A 19,590-nucleotide genomic window follows, 5' to 3' on the forward strand; every position below is an offset into this window, starting at 1 on the left:
ACAAGACATATTGATACATGTTGCCACGAAATTCTGATTCTTTACAATAAATACGTTCTGAGAAAAAATAAGGGGCATTACTTATTGAATATAACGTTTGGTAAATAAAATATTAAAAATCATTATCAATTTTAATCAATTTTTTCGCATTTAGATTTAAGAAAATCCCCGTTCCGGTAATAAGACGCAACAGCGAAGACACAGGTATACTAACATTCTAAGATTAACTCAGCAGAAGAATGATTAATATCCAATACCAGACTGAACAAGTCAGCAACAAGGCAGGGATGAAAGTATTATTATTAAAAAAAAAGTGTCAGGGCAACTCTTGAGAAGAAGATGAGGTGGTTTCATTGTTCAAAACATGAAATATGATGGTCATCACTGGTCAGTAATATTAAGATTAGTATTACGATCCTCTCCACTCAATTCTCCTGTCAGCTAATATTTACATACCCAGTGGCGCCGACTCCATGGGGCCTGAGGGGGCCCGAGCCCCCTCAAAGATTCGTTTGGGGGGGCGGAGCCCCCTCAATAATTCAGGAAAATAATTTAGTTATATCATGCTTTGTGAAATCACAAAAATATATTGGTATTTTTTATTTTACATGCATGACGATAGTGACCTTTTAAAATAAATTCAACAATGTGTTAAAACAAATCATAAGGTAGTGCGCAGGTTAACTTAAAACAAGTGGTATGAATCATGATAGTGTTTCGGTGCTGCGATACACTTTGAATTTAACCTCTTCCCGGAGCAAGACCTCCGATATGGGCCCCCCCAATATTTTTTATAAGTCGGCGCCTCTGTACATACCTACGTCTTTCTTTTCTTTTACATCCTTCCTACTTATATTTTATCCGTTCTTGCCATGCACTAGTTCCTCGACGATTGTCTTCATTAGGCCATCGCATGTCTCAAGTAAGCCTATAAGGTTGTTCCGTCTTCTTATCAATATTTTCATGAGGCTTCTGTTCTCTCATATTCTTCTTAGGACTTCCTCATTACTTACTCGGTCTATCCATTTGATCCTCATCATCCTTCTTGGTATGATGATGATATTTTTCCAAGTACTACCAGTAGTGGAGAGGAAAGATAGGCCTTTATCAAACGTAAAGGACGATTGATAAGGGCGTAAAAGAGTTAATTATAGGTATCCTACACGTTAAGGTAGGGTTTCATGGCAATTTTGCGAATCACCACGCGCGTTCCCAGTGCCGAAATTTAAATCCACCTTATCCCTTTATAACCGAGAGCTGCTTCTAGGATAAAATAAAATTCAAGTCTTTTCACTTGAAAAATGTGAAAATTTTTAGTCAATCATAATTATTGTGGCAGTTACAGATTTCGCCATTAAACTTTACGGCACAAAAGAACACGTAGTTTAAATATCTCCTGAATAGAACTGAGAGTGCAAAAATTTAAATGCTGCTTAGAAGCAACATTGGGCTATAAAGGATTAAAGAAGTTGAGACTGGAATTCATCATCATCAGAAGTCAGTAATCTTAAGATTGGTTTGACGCAGCTTTCCATTCTGGTCTCCTATCCGCTAGTCTCTTCATAGCTGCCAATTTCTTTCCTCTTATTTCGATTTCCCAGTAACATTTTAAGGTTTTTTTCCATCCTGGACTTCAACGACGAAAGCGTTCCAATTATTTTGGCATATTCTCTTCTATCCAATCGGGGAAGAAAAAATATTAAAAATAAAATCTAAGAAGAATGAGACATTAAAATTTTCAGTTTTTTTGTTTACTGTATAGGTTACAAGGAGTTGCATTCATATCGTTGTTTAAAAAAATTAATTTTTACCGTATCCTGAAAGAAACATTGTGCTCTAGGAGCTAAAAAGGTAGCGTGCATCCTGCATTAATAAAATATCGTGTAGAAAAGTATTCATACTTAGCCGTCGCGTTTTCGCGCGCTTGAAAATTTTCACTTTTCATTATATGGCGAAAAATAGATATCGTCATTTAAAAATGTAAAAGCGTGAAATACGTACTCCAGGAGTAATAATCTTTCGATTTAGGCAATTAAAAAAATAGGAAACCACCCTATTTGCTTGAACTGGCAGTATGACGTTCTTGGCATGGCAAGCTGACATGCAGCTGACATTGTGCCGGACGTTGACAGCATTTCGTCCGCGCCGATAAGAACCTACGCGACCCGCACGCGTAGCGCAGAACGAGCACCGTCCGCGTCCATATAAAACGGGCTTTACGCGTAGTATGCTACCGCGCACTGTTTGCACCAGGGAAACGACAATAAACAAATTCATTTAATTCATTCAACCCAAATAAGTATAATTCTTTCATTTTTTCTTGGAGCCGGTTACCTGATACACCTCAATTAGCTGTAGGAACTGTGTGTGATATTTGTCACGTTGAGACTTCCATCTGGCAGACACATCGTTTGCTGCAAACACAGTGATGTTGCTACTAAAGCTTCAACATTCGTAACCTTTGAGAATCATAAGAATTTAAAGTTCTCATTACCTTCCATTCCAACAGATACTCTTTGCTCTGCTCAGAATTCCTGTATTTATTTTTTTGTAATGTAGAACTCAGATGCTTTATGTTTGAGATTTCTGTTTCGGTAACTGCAGTCTCTAATTGTATACGTTAGTATATTTCTCCCTAATTTCATGCAAATAAATTCACAGGTAAGGAAAGAGAGGGGTAGGAACATATAATAGAAATAGAACGAGGACAACGGTGCTGCGGTAGATGGAAAAAGCCAGTAATCAGGAGGTAAAAATGCGGGCTGACTGGGACTCGAACCCAAAACCTCCCGGTTGTTGGCCGGGTGCTCTACCAGTTGAATTGCGCAACCAGAACGCTATATTTATCATGATTTCGGCGGGTTTTAATACACAGAAAACTCCCTTTGCTTTTGCCCACAAGAGAAGCCAATAGATGGCACTGGGGCAGCTCACCACTCATTAACAGAAGAAATGGACAAGGACACAAGAATGAAAGGAAAGATACACACTCACACGATAGCAGTAAAGAGACAGGAACATGCATTTCGGAGCACGCTGAACCCAGGTGAAACAAGCCAATATGGCCGATACACTACTTCATTCATTCACACGACTCTTTCAGATGTAATAAATTCATCATCAGAACTTACGGGAGCAGCCATATTGGCGAGTTTCACGCGCGTAGAAAGTTGAGAAGATTACAACCTCGGGCGACGCGCCTAGAACGAACTCACGTGATGGATTCCAGGATTCTGATTGGCTGAAGATCCCGTTCTCGCGTCTCTTCGCCTGAAACGAGTCCATGAAAACGTACCTTAAGAGATAAATATAGCTCTAAATAAACGAAAAGCATGGGGTGTTAGAGTTTTCTTTCACAGCAACATCACAACATAACCACCACAAGTGAAAACTATAAGATGCAAGTAAATGCTGAAATCATTTCTTTAAAAGATGAAATTTGATGAGGTTGCTAACTGGTAGATCAATAAACACCTTTTTCCATGTATTTCATGTGGGTGAGTGATTAATTTCATTACAATGCATAACTCAGTAGTACAGAAAAGATTAAATCTGACTTAAATGTTGTTTTCAGCATTCATTGCTTGATAATTAATTGAAACTTAATTATTATGAATTATAATACGAAACTTGAAATTAAATTAAATCAAAAATAATTTTTCTCTCCAGAATGTCCTCAAAAATTTATTTCCGATACCTAAGTTATTTTGCTTTAGTATTTTCAAAATTAGATAATAAAAATGCATTACGTGCAAGACCTCTATTTCAAGCAATGGAATGAGTAGATATCACGCCACTTAGGAGTAGACTTCACCCTTGATCGCTTGAACTTATATGAAAAATTGTATAAATGCTTGCCTCCCAAATAATTTCATTTCAAGCGTTTTACGGATAAAAAAATCATGTTAAAAAACGGTTGAATTCACAATGACGATTTTTCGCGAACGCAACATTTATGACGTTGCATTTTACGGCATGGAATCTATACAAGCACATGTTTTATAACTTCTTTTTTACACAAAATTCTTTGATTTTTATGTATTATTTGTGTTAATAATTAATTTTTGCATATTCATCATGAATTAAAAATCCTTGGATTGGTTTGACGCAGCTCTCCATTCCATTTTCATGACTATTATCGGAGGATATGAAGTAATGATCTGTTGCACTTTCCCGCATAAATCTTTATTTAAGTAGTTGACATGCTTCATGGCACTGCAGTATCACCAGGACTCTAAATCAGGCTGCATCATCCGGCTGCGGTGCAGTGCAACATGTTAACTCCTTAAAATAGACATTTATGTATAAAAAGTGCAAAATATGATTATTTAATATCTAACGATTGATTGTCACAATATATCGGTCTCCACCTTGGCAATTATTTTTTATTTTTTGCCTATAATACGCTGTACTTATAAAAATATTGTTTTTTTTAATTGAGAGTAATTCGTTACTCAACAATCGAGGTGATTACATTGTTACATTTAAAACTTTTATCACTGATTGATGACTAATGTATTCTTTTTATCTTTTCAGGCATAATTCTCTCGAGGCGCGATGAGTAAATCATCTGCAAACGCAACAATGGATTTCGATGAATATAGAAAAAGAGGTAAGACATTCATTTATATCTTAAATTTATCTATACTAACCTTTGGGTTGAAAAGAGTGTTCATGACTTGTTAAGTAGGTGTTTCAAAATGAATAGCGGGATTTTGACGCTTTATGATATTTATTACACTTAGCTTAAAGGTATAAACCATACATCAAATGAAAGAGCAACTAAAACAGTTTTTTTTGTTGGCGACAATGCGCATAAGCATGGAATGTTTTCGTCGCTATCCGTTAGAAAGCGCTGGTAGCAAGGATGGCTGCTGGAGAACGGAAAGCTTTTTGTCTTTTACTCACGAATATTGCAAAAGAGGATCGATCCCTCAAGTAGTCCCCTAAATTGTCACCCACCGCGCATTTAAATCGGTTTGCAAAAGTCGCCACTCGCATCGCTGACGAACAAATTGAGACGAGTTTCACGGAAAATGAGGTGTACTTAGGGGTGTTATCCGAAATTTACATTCAGGATGATGTAGTTTATCAAATCTATAACTTTATAATACTATTCCTTGAATTCATAAACGTTATAATGCAAAATATTGAAAAAAAGGTGGATCGCATTGCACTCATCACTGCGCCGCGGATATTTTTGAAAGCAGGTTAAAATGCGACAGCTGTGGAAACAGAAATCAGCCTTCCATTGAATGGAATTGGGCCTCCTTTATGCAGTCCCCTTGGATTGCAACGACGGAATCTATATTTTTTTTAGCAGCGTGTGTTCCTTATTAAGTCCAGGTGATAATGCCTCCACAACCAGCTGACCTTTCCTAACCTGCCAGCGCCCAAAGTTTTTTTTTCCAATCACGCATAGTTCATTTTTATAAAATATAATACATATGAGCTCAACACAGTGAACACAACTCACACTGACTAAACAATAGAGGAAACCTTCCACTAAGTATGTGCACCGAAATGTACGCTAAAATTCACTTATTATATCCATTGCAAAAGTATTGGATCGGCACTGTACTGGATGCCATATGGCACCCGTGGGCGTTGACAGGGAAACACGATGAAGGAGCTGAGGAAACAGTTACTCGAGAGACAATAATCAACGTTTGATAAGAAGTTGCTTATCGTCTTAACGAGTGCCGAGTGATGAATGGTGTTCACATTGAACATTTGTAGGCTTTTATGTCAAATTGTCTGAGTTGCTGTTTCAATTGATGCATGATTTACAGATGTAAGTTAAGTTTAATGAATATTAAAAAGCAGTGGTGTAGCCAGGGGGTCTGGACACCCCCCAAAATATAAAAACAAAATTATTTTCCTTCATTAAAGAAAACAAAGTATTGAAAATTATGGCTTTAAAAATATTTCTTTAACAAATGAGGTTTTTACGATTATAAAAAGTGTTAAAATTAGTTTTAAACCCTCTACCTAGTATCCTGTTTTTCAAAAAATTTCCCCTATAATTTTGGACCCCCCCGAACGAAATTACTAGCTACGCCAATGTTAAAAAATCGTTAAAAACCCCGCTTTCATTTTGAAACTCCCGGTACTTATATTTAATAAAAAGAAGATGTCAATTGTTTAGTTAAAAAATTGACATATCAAATCACTTAGGAACAGATATTTCATTTTATTATCAGGGACAGGATAGGCTTATCTTATCACCACCATGGTGGCAACATTGTATAACCCTATTGGCAAAAAACTAAAACACCAAAAGCCTCAAAACAGGTCCTTTACACTGTTCTAAGAATTTAGATTTTAAAGCGAAGGGATGAAAAGATATCTCGAAGAGTTACACTACGGAAATCGCCAAGGAACGAAATACATAGATAACGAAAGGAAAATGCGGATAAAAGTCACATTTTGGCAGATCAGATTTTGATGCTAGAATAAGAGACCTAGGGTTGAAATCAGCATCTTTATGTGACGATATTCCAGCAGAGTTAATTACAAACGCTGGATAAAATACGTTGAATCAGCTGTAAAACATCATAAGTAAAATGTATCCAACAGGTGAGGTACTAAAGGACTTCGAAAGAAACACTATTATCCAGTAGCGTAACTATGGGGGGATGAGGGGATAGATTCTCCCCCTCCCACCCCCCAAAGCCTCAGAGAAATTAAAAAAATATTTAAAACTATTGCCAAGTTTTGACATGCAACACCTGTATCCGCTTAAAGTTAAATCTTTAGAGCCGAAATGATGTAAAATGTAATTCCAGGCTTGACAATTTTCAAAACTTTTCCCGGACCCCCTGTTGCCTGGGGGGTCGTCACCCCAGGCCATGCCACCCCCCCCCCCCCCCTAAAGCACGTTCCTAGTTACCCCACCGCTATCATCCCTATTCCCGAGAGGAAAAGAGCGAAGAACTGTGAAGATTTTTGGACCATAACCCTTACAACACATGCGTCGAAGACAATGACGATGATCATCTACAGAAGAATAGAACAAAAAGCAGAAGAATACTTTGATGAGGGCGAATTTGGATTCAGAAAAAGCGAAGGCACAAGGGAAGCGACATTGGCCATATCCTATGACCTAATGGGCCATATTTTGAGACATGATGGCCTGATGAATACAATCGTCGAGGGAAAAGTAGATGGCAAGAACGGAAAAAGAATACCTCGGATGAAATATATGGAACACGTAAATAAGGATGCGCTGGAGAAGAAATACTCAGGTGTAAAAAATTAGCTAAAAGGAGAATTGAGGGGATAGCTGCGTCAAATTAATCTTAGGATCGTTGCCTAGTGATTATGAGAACCGATTGACTGATGTGATGAATTCATTAAAAATATACACGCGATGTTATATCACAAATGTATTGTTCTGAATTACATTTTAAGATTTTAAATTTATGATAATTGATATGATAAAATGTCAATGACCTAGCAACCCATCACAAATAAAATTTGAGAGGTAAAAAATGCCATAATTCAATGCCGATAAATTGTAAATAATTAGACCAAAAAATTAATAATGGAAATCAACTGGCCTGCTTTACACAAGATGCCCTTCAGTCAAAATGTGTAAGGTGGCTCGCCCACATTCGGGGAAGTTTAAAGCTGATTACGCTATAATATCGGTAACATTAATCAGCTTAGCCTATTATCTATGTTTTCCAAGGATCTAAACCGCACTGGTTTCCTATAATTCTCTGGGCAAATCTTCAATTTAGGTTTTATTTAATAACTAAGTCCGTTGATATATATTTCATTCCTCTTGATTACTTACTTGAAATCTTTCCACGAAAAATCTTTCACAGTAATTCAACGCCAAAAAAGAAATCATCCCTTCTTGCAGTGCATTCGAAGACCAGTATTTTCCGGCTGCAAGCTCCCAAGATAACTTGTATTTTCATTTTTTAGGACGCACTTTCCTTGGCAATTGCCCTAAAGAAGAAAAGGAAACTCATCGAACGATCTCCTTCCAGACATCCGAGCCAGAAAGAGAGATACGTTTCAATCGCCTCTCGCCAATCAGACCATTCCAAGAATATTGCACCGCGAGCGATTCATTCAGTTTTACCGGCCCTTATAAAGTCCATACCTCCTGTTTATCCCTATCGGCGCGCGAGGCTATCTTCGGGGATAGGGGCGTGACCTGATTTTCATCCGGGGGATGGGGAGTGAATAAAATAAAGGCGACAAAGTCGTATGAGGGGGGGAAGGAGGTACATTACGTCCCATAACCCTGACGGCGGGAAAGGTTGTTTGAATAAAAACAGAAAAAATATAAAAAACGAAGATTCAAACAAAGGGTTTCTTCGTAGTAACCCTTAGTTGATCTTGCAGGCGTCGAAGATTGCTAATAAATAAATAAATAAACTAAACGAGGATGGGGACACGTTATTGAGGGGATAAAGTCTTCACACGCAACAACCCCTTTTTCCGAGCGGGGTGCGAGGTTTTTCTCGCGTTGCGCAGGGTTTTGTAGGGATAAAATACGTGGGCACGGGGTAAGAATAGGGAAAGAGATGAGGTCCAAATCGTTTTAAGGGATTTGGGAAGAGCGGAGTCAGTCGGGAGTAAATAAGTGCGAAATGCTGGTGTCCGTCGGGAGATAGCGGCAAACAACCCCATTTCGTCCCAGAAGACAAATCAAGTAGCTCTCCGTATCCGAGGTTTTAAGACAAGTCGCGTAAATATATATATAAAAAAAGGAGCGCAGTAGGGAGAGGTGGGAGGGGAAACACTGAAATGGTGGGAGTGAGAAAGCATCTGGACCTTGGAGACACCCGAGGAGCAAGGAGAATGGACCGAGGACCTCAAGGAAGAACAAAGACGCTGGGGGTTTGATGGAGGAGTGTGGGTTGAATCGATCAACAGGGTGTTCGCCCTCTTTAGACCTTCGATGACTGACTCCCTTGAATGCTACGGGGAGGAAAAGAATACGTCAGACGGATGCGTTCAAGGAACGAGGTAGCGTAAGGCCTTCATGAGATTACTCCAGAAGGATTCCGACTTTCCTTGCAATTAACTTGGAATAAACTCATTGGATTGATATAATCTTATCGTTTTTGACACTAGGTAAGGATGTTTAAGGCCAGCGTTTTGATAATAAGGGTACTGGAATGATAAGGATATTAATCTTTTTTAATTAGGCATGTTTTAAATGACTGCCATTTTTCAGGCATTATACACTACGTCAACACCTACATATTACACTGGAAGCCACTTACAGAGGTACTTGGTAGGGGATGAATCATCACCAAAATGCACCAGAGAATTAAAATTTATCTCCACGAACATGTACTGCGTAACATATGACGTGTAAGCAATGCGATTAATCTATATCCTACTAATGAAGGAAATCTGCCTATGAAGCTAGAACCTGCAAAACATGTTGTTAGAAATACTAGACATTTTCAGAAACAGGGATAAGGATCCAATACACAGAAGGCATTAAAATATGAAAATTCTGAAATGGTATATGAAGGAGACGAACGACAGCTGAGGTAATTCGCGCGATGACGGAAGGATACAGAGAAACCCGGCGTCAGCATTAGCCTATTCATAACGAAAGGCGCCAAGGGGACCACGGCTTAACGTCCCATCCGACGGACGGAGTACTGCACTTGAAATGCCCTCCACAAGGAACACAGCAGGGATCGGCCAGTCTCTGAAAAATATCTATCACCGCAAGGATTTGAACCTGGACCCACTGGGTGGGAAGCCAGTACTATAGTCGCCAAACCGAACCCAATTCCCATAATACTCCTTTTAGCATTGGTTATCATGCGACAGTCAGGGTAGGGTCGCGAGTTAGCATCTTAAAATATATCATCAGGTCACCAATCCAGAATTTTCTTGGATTTCGAACCATTACGTGCCTAATATATCGGAAATCGAACATTTTTTCTGAAAAAAACATCAATTTTCAAACTATACGACCCCTACGCCATTGTTGCCTCGTACCGGGCATCCTATAGGGGTAACGTTTGTGAGGGGGTGTAGAAGGAGGATTTTCGCGTCAAATCTGGCCATTGAAAATAAAAATCACACCCCTCACCATCTACGTAGGATTCCCTCGGGCATGCGGTGCTCCGACCGGTCGACTACTAGAGAGCAAAGGCGTCGCGGAAAAGAAAACGGATAAGAGCTTTTTTTTATAAGAATTGACCAGGGGAGAACGCTTGAGGGCCCCTGGTCAACATGGACCGTGCCGCCCACATTGCAGGAACCAGAGAAGTAGCAGTGAAGAGAAATAAATTCGAGAATCCAGGCAAGTGAGACGACAACTATCGGACAAATTCGGAAGTACAGGTGCGAGGGTACCTTAGACCATATATGAGTAGGTTAGAAGCCAAGGGGTACAAGTGATTTTTTTCTCGACAGAGTTAGGTAAAGTTTATTTTTAGAAGAGATACGCAAAAACTTGGTTGCCAAGGGATACAAGCGAGTCTCTGTTATGTGCTGCCATCGAGTGGATAAACAAATGCACTACAAATGTACTAATTCATCTCGTTTTATTGTATGCCTAATTTCTGTACCTAACTCTGGGTAGAAAAAAGAAATCACTCGCACCCCTTTGCTTCTCACCCATTCATATGGTCTAAAGAGGGTACCAAGCAATTGTCTTAAGAAAGCAGAAATCTTTGGCATTGTTGGGTATTTTCTGATTTCTCTTGATTCTTTGTAGGTATTAATCAATCATAACGTCGTAAGTAATATATTTTATGCATTCCAATTTAAGTATGATGACTTTTAGTTGCCTCTCATTGCCACAGTGGGACAGTGGCGCCGACTCCATGGGGCCTGAGGGGGCCCGAGACCCCTCAAAAATTAATAATGGGAGGGAGAAAAAGATGTGTCAGGCTTGGCGATTTTCCCCGGAGTGTCGAATTATTGAGAGTGGAGTTTTCAGGGTTATAATGTTGATCATATGACTCTTATAAAATGCAAAATAAATTTACAACTCACTATTTATAGAATGTCCCGGGGCAAGACTCCCAGTATGGGCCCCCCCAATATTTTTGATAGGTCGGCAACTCTGCAGTGGGACATTGTTGATTGACGGCTGTTTGTAGGTTTAAGTGTTTATGATCTTGGAGTATAGGTCATGATTTAAATTAAATACACATTTGGCCAACGTTTCTGAGATTTATTCTCCTTCCTCAGGGCTCTTTCACATATGTTGTGGATCCACTTGAGTTGTCAATTAAATTATTATATTCCATTTCTGATGTTCCAAAAAATCCGTTCTATGAGTTGTTGTAAAATGTTTTCACTTCTGTTATTTATTCTTCTTTTCTTCGATGAATGAGATGAGGGTGAATCTTGAATGATGAATATATATCCTCCTTGTTTTCTTCAATGAATACAGTTTCTTCTCCTGACCTTCCTTATTATTACAACAATGTAGTGTTTATGATCTTGGAGTATAGGTCATGATTTAAATTAAATACACATTTGGCCAACGTTTCTGAGATTTATTCTCCTTCCTCAGGGCTCAACAAACAAGGAGGATATATATTCATCATTCAAGATTCACCCTCATCTCATTCATCGAAGAAAAGAAGAATAAATAACAGAAGTGAAAACATTTTACAACAACTCATAGAACGGATTTTTTGGAACATCAGAAATGGAATATAATAATTTAATTGACAACTCAAGTGGATCCACAACATATGTGAAAGAGCCCTGAGGAAGGAGAATAAATCTCAGAAACGTTGGCCAAATGTGTATTTAATTTAAATCATGACCTATACTCCAAGATCATAAACACTACATTGTTGTAGGTTTAAGGCGTTTAAGGTAACCAAGGTAATACACTTTTTCTGTTTTGCTCAAATAAGAAGTGTCTTTAACGGGGTCGCGCATATTTTGTAATTTTAGTCACCTTTGAGTAATCGCCGTGAGATAGTAGCGGATATTTCAATAATAATTTTTTACTTCCTGAATATAAATTGCTATTTTTCGTTGCCCCTGGATATCGAAATACCTCCTGGAAACCAATAAAAATATTATTTGTAATTTTGGACTTATTTTTCGCAGTGGTTCAACAATTCCTCATATTACGCCAATGTTATAATCACAACCTTAGAGTCAGTGGCGGATCTATGGGGGTCGGGATTAGAGGGCTGTAGCCCCCCCTAGGGTAGTCAATTTTTTTCCAGTTATAATAGTAATTTTTTCCGACCCCCACTTAGCCCTCCCTTCTCCTTATCTTGGATCCATCACTGCTTAGAATATATAGTTTAATAATTATAATATGACGTGCTTTAATAAATCCATGATCACAACACTATCCTCGATTGGACGCACCACGAGGATAACACAGTCGGCCTCTGAATGTGTTGCCAACCATCGCGCATTTAAATGGGTTTACACAAGTCGCCACTCGCGTCGCTGACGGACAAATTGATCCCAGTTTCACGGTGAAACAAGGTTTAGCTAGGGGAGCTTGGGCGCACCAAGCGGGGAGCAGGAGGAGGCAGCTGCCCCTCCTAGGAGCAAAAGTAAATTTAGTTCAAGACGAAATTTTTTAATAAAATCTATTTAAATCCAAGAAAAGTGACATTATTATAAAACATGTAATTAATATAAAAATATTTTTCCGAGCAAATTATTTCCAAAACTAATAATGCTCTTATAATTTTTTGAAATTTAGTTTTCTAACCTTTTCTGTGTTACAACTTGTACAACCACGGCTTCCCCCTTTAGTTTTGATCCTGGGTACGCCCTTGTAGGGGATTCAACCGAAATTTATATTCAGGATGATGTGATTTATCAAAGTCATGACTCTTCAATGCTATTCTCCGAAATTACAAGCATTATACTGTAAAATATTGAGAGAAAAAGGGATCGCATTTCACTCATCACCGCGCCGCAGACATTTGTTGAAAGCCGGTTAAAATGCAACCGAAGTGGCAACAGAAATCAGCCTTCTATGAGATGGAAATGGGACTTTATCGTGCAGTCGCCTTGATCACAACACTATCCTCGATTGGACGGCCATATTGACAAATTACGTCAGCGCCTTCAGCGCCGCCATCGGTGATTTGAGTCCCGAATAGGGAGAAGACAAATGAAGGTTTCTTTCCAGGGTGGCGAGAAATCGTTTTCGTCCTGAGGCGATCGAAGGTCTATAAGGAATAAAGGAAGCTGTTAGCCGGTGCGTGGGAGCCTTGCACGGTGGAGCATTGAAAAAAAAACAGGTCCACACCTATTATGTGGTTCGGTGATGGCTTCGGGTTAAAAACGTGTTAACGCACATGAGTATTTGCTATCCGATTCCACGTATTCGGTTTTTCCTTTTCCTCCTCCATGGGACAAGGGACAGAGAAGAAATTTTGAGCGAGTCGCCAGTAAGATCTGAACCTTGAAGAATGGAAATACTGTACAGCCTGCCGCCCACGAAAGGGAAATACTGTTGGACAATTCAATTTTTTTCTCGAAAAACTGAGACCTTCCGGAGTGAAAAGGAAAAATATTTTACCACATATATATTACTCATGTAATTTCGCCATGGTTATTTACAAACCCTTTCCATAATCTTGAAGACTCAAAACTAAAGGCAAAGTCATTCTCGAAAATATTCATTGGATTATCATTACAATGACATCAACAATCAGATAGCATGTTTGACAAGGAAAGCTAAGAAAAATATTGCCAAATTCTGCTTGAGGAATGCATAAGACGTAAAAGAGAAGAAATATCTTACTGAGTGATAACAGAAATGAGTAATGAGCTGCGTCACCGATATCAGACACTGATGATAATATCTCTCTTGTTCAATCCATGAAAATAACTGATTTTCGAAAGGATAATTTACATCTAACATTGAGTCGCTAAAAATAAATGTCTTTGAGTCATTCGTATAATGAAAATTTAATAATGAAAATTGAAATTGTATAAAAACGTAAAGATTGCTAGATGCAATCATAGAGGAAGCATATACATACTCAGACATTTGACGTATATCTTAGAAAGTATATTAAAAATACGATTTTTAAAGTTTATTCACGTGGAGGTCTATACTTCGATTGTTCCTAACGTACAAATGTTGGCTACTTTTAACTGTAGTGTACTAACGTTTTCAATTCCAAGTAGACACGAATCCCTCATAGCTGTGTGGGCTAGGTTGGTGAATTTTGCACCTTGAAACAGCGCCATTCATATCATGGCCATGAATTAAATAATCTGTAACTCATGTAATCATAGAGTAAGTATGCAGTGACAGATACAGAATAGGGACAAGGGGAGAGCAATTGCGGTCCAAAAAAATTACAATTCTATCTAGTGTAAGTCGGATACCCAAGGGGAGGCTATAGCCCCCAAAGCCCCCCCCCCCGCTAAATCCACCACTTTCAGTACGTATATGTGTCTAAAGTAGCCAACATTTGCACGCTATGAAAAATCTAAGTATAGACTTTCACGTAAATAAACTTTAAAAATCGTATTTTAATACACTTTCTAACATATAGGTATGTCAAATATAATTAATTGAAAGCAATAAAAAATTTTATTAACGATAGAAAAGTTTTCCTCTGATATCAAAAAGATACTTCAAACACACCAAAATATTTCCGATGTTAAATTAAGAAAATAAATTCTCAATATTTATATAAAACACTTGATTATTGAAGTTTAAACTAACTTACAAAGCTATAAAAACATCGTCTTATGGTGTTAGTAAATGAGATGAATTGGTTATGCGAGATTTTGTGGCAGTATACAACCGTAGGAGATAAAGATTTAAGGGAAGTCATGCAAACAATTTTCCTCTTACTAATAGCATACATTTACATACACATATTATCCTGTGAGCCATCTCTAGGGTCTTTGGCAGTGGGTGATCAATCACCAGCATGCAAGAGGATTCCTACTTGCACACCACACGGCCGTAAGAATTTTGCACTTAATAACAAATTATACTTCCACATACATTAAATATAATATGAAATAATTCATGCAAATACGAAATTTGCACAACTACCCATGAAGGCAATTGGCCTATGACGCTAGAACATGCAAAACATGCTGTTAGAAATACAAGAAAATTTAAAAAAACGTAAGAAATTAAGAATAAATAGTAAGCTACACCAACAGTCAACTAGACTATTTCAAGTCCTTTCTCTGCTGTCTCTTATCGATCGTGAAAAAATTACATTCTGAATCCATCCGTTCTCCAGTCTCTCTCGTTTTATTTTTGTGATCTACCGTAGTAATAGTGGTAGCAATATCGCAAGAAAGAGGTTTTTTTTAAACATTATATTAGGGCTAGGGATGGTCGGATCGGATACCTCGGATATTGTCCTTCATCGGTTACATCGGATCCTAAGTCGCGGAAGACATCGGATCTGGATCCGAAATTTTAAATAATAGCGTCAGTGAATGCAACTCCCCGTTAGGGTGGAAAGGGTTCCGATTCTCTCTTCGAATGCGCCGTCGCATGCGATTCTTCTCCTACTCGTGAACCGTTTTGTTTGAAAGCTCTCGCAGAGGTTACGTAGGAGAATTTCAGCCGTGGAAAATAAAAGGGGACTAAGCAAAATACGACTGGCACATGGTGTGACTCTTCCCAAGAGATTGAACAATCATCGGGGGAATCTCAGCGACAGGAATTTGAAAATGCATTTGGATACGAAAATATCCGATCCGAAAGATCCGGCTCCGAAAATCAAGGATCCGATCCGAATCCGGATCCGAAAAAAATCCTGGATCCGTCCATCCCTAATTAGGGCTTTAGAAGCCAAGGGGTACAAGTGATTTTTTTTCTCAACAGAGTTAGGCACAGAAATTAACAGAAGAAATACATTAAAACTTGGTGGCTAAGGAATACGAGTGAGTTTCTGTTCTGTGCTGAAATGAGCTGGAAAATTAAATGCACTAATAAATATTTATTTGATCTCGTTTGTTTTCTTTACCTATAATAATTTCTGTAATTAACTCTGTTTAGAAAATAAATCACTTGTACCCTTTGGCTTCTCACCCCCTAATATGTAAGAGAATCTTAAAGTAATTCATTAATAAGGATCAGACTAAAAAAAGTAAAATTGCCCTTTTTTTTACTTTGCAGGAAAGGAAATGGTGGATTGGATTGCCGACTACCTGGAGAACATAAGGGACCGAAGGGTTTTCCCAGACGTAAAGCCAGGTTACCTAAGACGTCTCGTTCCTGACTCGGCACCATTCGAGCCGGAGCCCTGGGAAGACATATTCGCCGACGTCGAAAGGGTTGTGATGCCTGGGGTAAGGAAACTACTTTATACTGATCGCAAATGAAATATGTTTTTAAGAAAAACTTTCACAGTTCGGTACAGTTGAGACAAAACAGTTGGTCATTCTGGCATTAAACTAAACATCTGACACCTATCTTTAATCAAATTGTAGGTTTTGAGTTTTCCCGGAGGATTTTCCCGGCGTATAGTTATCGGGTTCTCCACCGGTAGTGATTTTTGGTAAATGGTTCTAACGTTTCGAGGGCGGAGTCTATAGGTAATCGTCTTCAGGGGTAGAATGTTGTCAGAATTCGAAACGTTGGGACTTGTTACCTAACTTCACACCCGATGGGAAACCGGAGAAGTTTTCCTTTGACTAAATTTATTTACCATTGCAACACTTCGTCAGTTGGTTAAAACTTTCACGGTCCATGGTATTAAGATCCTTATTTTTGGGTTTGACACGGGTAAACCAAAAATAAGGATCTTAACATTGCAGCACTTTCAGTAATGGCAGTTGCAACATCTCCGTACACAATCAAATAAATGGTTTGTGATTTCTTTTTGTGGAATGGTGGCAAGGATAGATTCAAAAATAACTTTTGTTATATTCCAAACAGTGCTATATTATTAAACTTTGATATATTAAACATAGTATTGTGTGGATAAGTTTATTTTAGGATCTATTATACCTTGAACGACCTACTATGAATACCGTACTCATAGAAAATATTATAATCATAAATAAGGTATCATCAGCCTTGCAAGCGAGTTCCAAAAGTAGGTACGACTAAAAATGAACTACCTCTACGAGAGGAAAAAAAGGGAAAAATATTACCTGATGTTATTGACCATTTTCTTAAGCTACAGAAAGGGAACGAGGTATTGGTCGTAGGTAATAAAAAAAACATTCTAGTTATCACCACAGTTTCGTACTTTTATGCGAACATGATTACCACAGCTTCAGTTTCAAAAAGTTGTATCCAGGTTCAATGATTTTTTAGTATTTCATGCGACGAAAACTATTTAACCTTTCTGAAGAGTAAATACGTTTCAGATCCGTGGAATGGAATCCAACCCATGAGAAATGGAACGTGCAGCATATGCGGCGAACCACTCTTACTATATTGGGAAATGCTTCAAATTCGATGAGAGTCAAGAGCAGGTATAAAATTATAAATGATAATAGGGAAGTGCACTAGTGTTTCAAATGCACCAAACACATTTTTTAAATTAGAGTTCAGAATAACATAATGTCGTAAAACCACAGTTTAAATCCTAATAGTGAATACTTTATTCGAGATGACCGTCTGAAATATGGAAAAATTCAAAGGCCGCGAAAACGGGTGCCCATGTTGAATATTGGCCGTGACGTCACAAGGCAGTAGCAGAAGGCAGCTTCTACACCGTTTAGTTCTACCACTATTATTGCATAGAAAAATTACAGAATTTGAGGGTATCCGTTTTTTGCTGTCATAAAATATCTTCAGATTATATATGTGGCTGCTTCTCTTTTGAGTAAACGACTTCATCATTGCGTAATACATTAATATTCATTTACGTGTCAACTTCAAGTTTGGAAAGAGTAGTACGAATAGCACATTGAATATTTAATAAATGCATGATGGCATTTATTTTTCGCTGGGTATATTTTGGCACAATGCCGTTTATCATGCCAAAACTTTTTTTGTAAGAACCGAGTCAAACTAATAAACCTATTTCAGACATTTGCTGCAAGACTTATTCGTTGCGTATGTATTCACGCCGGCCGGAACGTTCGCCCTTCGCTACTAGAATCATGGGATGTTAGCCTTATTTCCGAGCTAGCTGGTTGTTGCAATGGTTCGCTGTCCAGGATGGGTTCAAGAAAAGATAATCTTGGTTGGGAGAAGGAAAATTCCAACGATTTATTAATGGTATACCAAACTTTGATGTATTTATGGTTACTGAATTTTTGAATAAGGAGGACAGGTTCAACGCTCCATGGAAATGCGAGACGTTAAGGCTAACAAGGGGAGACCGCGTACCTTGCTGCATCTTTTTCAATTAGGGCGTTAGTTAGGCTGTAATTAATTAATTTTCATGCGTTACTTTTTACAAGTTATGTATATAAATCCAAAATATCCTCATTTTCCCCAATGGATCGGATGGTTTAGTGGTAGAGTGCACGAGTCATAGGAAAGATGTTACCCGAAGGACCGAGGTTCAAGTTTACGATATGGCATAATTTTTTGTTGCCTTCATTGTGATCATACGGCGTCAAGTTTATCATTAATTATAATTGCAGCAATCATTGACATGAGACAATTTTTTTATCGTCATTATGGCGTTTAGGTATTTTAGCAGTGTCATTACAAACGCCGAGATACGATGACTACAAGGGTTAGTGTGCGCTAAAATGTTAATTTTTTTCTTTGCTTATACTGACCAACTTCCACATTAAAAATGAAAACCACTCTTGCAAGAGCACATACCATTAAAGGCTCGCGGCAAGCAACAATATGCGTACAGGCATAATTAATAAGAACACAAAGCGAATATAAAATGCCATATATCTCGAACACTTGTAATTCACAATACTCCAAAGGGAGTTTACTTACTCAGTACATACCTCAGTACCTTGTACTCAGTACCTACCAGTTTACCTCAGTAGCAGTGCTAAAAGAACCATTCTGAAATATAATTTCAACTAACAAATAGGATGAAACAAAAGTTGATAACCCTGGACCGGGCTCGCTGGCGTATAAAATACGTCAATCTTTGAAAACCAAGGATTTCGACATTGTACGTACATTCTGGGCTATAATGGTCTCGTGTATTCTTACAATGTACTTTGACTGCCTATATTGCGAGTTTTCAAAGTTCGAGGTATTGTAGCTAATTTTTTAGATCAGCAAGATGAACCCGTCACCAGTGGAGTACAAATTACGCCGCGCGACCTGCCGTGTACCTTTATATCTGTATCACCTATAAATGTACTAATTTCAACAAATAAAGATTAACTTTAACAAAAATCGTTTGTTATCATATATGCACATATCATGGGCAAAGTACGCATTTTGCTCGGTCGTGTAAAAAAACAGTCGTGCCATAATTCTTTAACCAAACTACTTTCAGTTAATAAATTACGTAGGTCAACGGGGAAGATGCTATATTTTGACTCAACACACTTTCTGATGTGACTGAGGTACCTATTAATTAAATTATTATAATATAAATATCAATTTGATCTTACAATACCTTAAAATGATCTTCAAAACAGAATATCATCGATAGGTAAGAGTCAGGAGCAGCCTTGAACCATTTATTCCGTATAGCTTGTGCTTAAGGCACGGGAATGAATATCTTCTCCAGG

The 19,590-nt window shown here is 38.2% G+C and overlaps 1 protein-coding gene across 1 annotated transcript in view; it reads left to right on the top strand.

Annotated features, from left to right (window-relative positions):
* The window catches only part of LOC124165337 (histidine decarboxylase), a 156,563-nt gene that overhangs the window by 49,636 nt on the left and 87,337 nt on the right, over positions 1–19,590 (top strand). The window contains exons 2-3 of the mRNA XM_046542693.1: positions 4,537–4,612; positions 16,094–16,266. Coding sequence (XP_046398649.1) covers positions 4,558–4,612; positions 16,094–16,266 — 228 coding nt within the window. The 5' untranslated portion in view covers positions 4,537–4,557. The remainder of the gene's footprint in view (positions 1–4,536; positions 4,613–16,093; positions 16,267–19,590) is intronic.

The sequence above is a fragment of the Ischnura elegans genome, chromosome 9 (genome assembly GCF_921293095.1).
Source record: "Ischnura elegans chromosome 9, ioIscEleg1.1, whole genome shotgun sequence".
Lineage (NCBI taxonomy): Eukaryota > Metazoa > Arthropoda > Insecta > Odonata > Coenagrionidae > Ischnura > Ischnura elegans.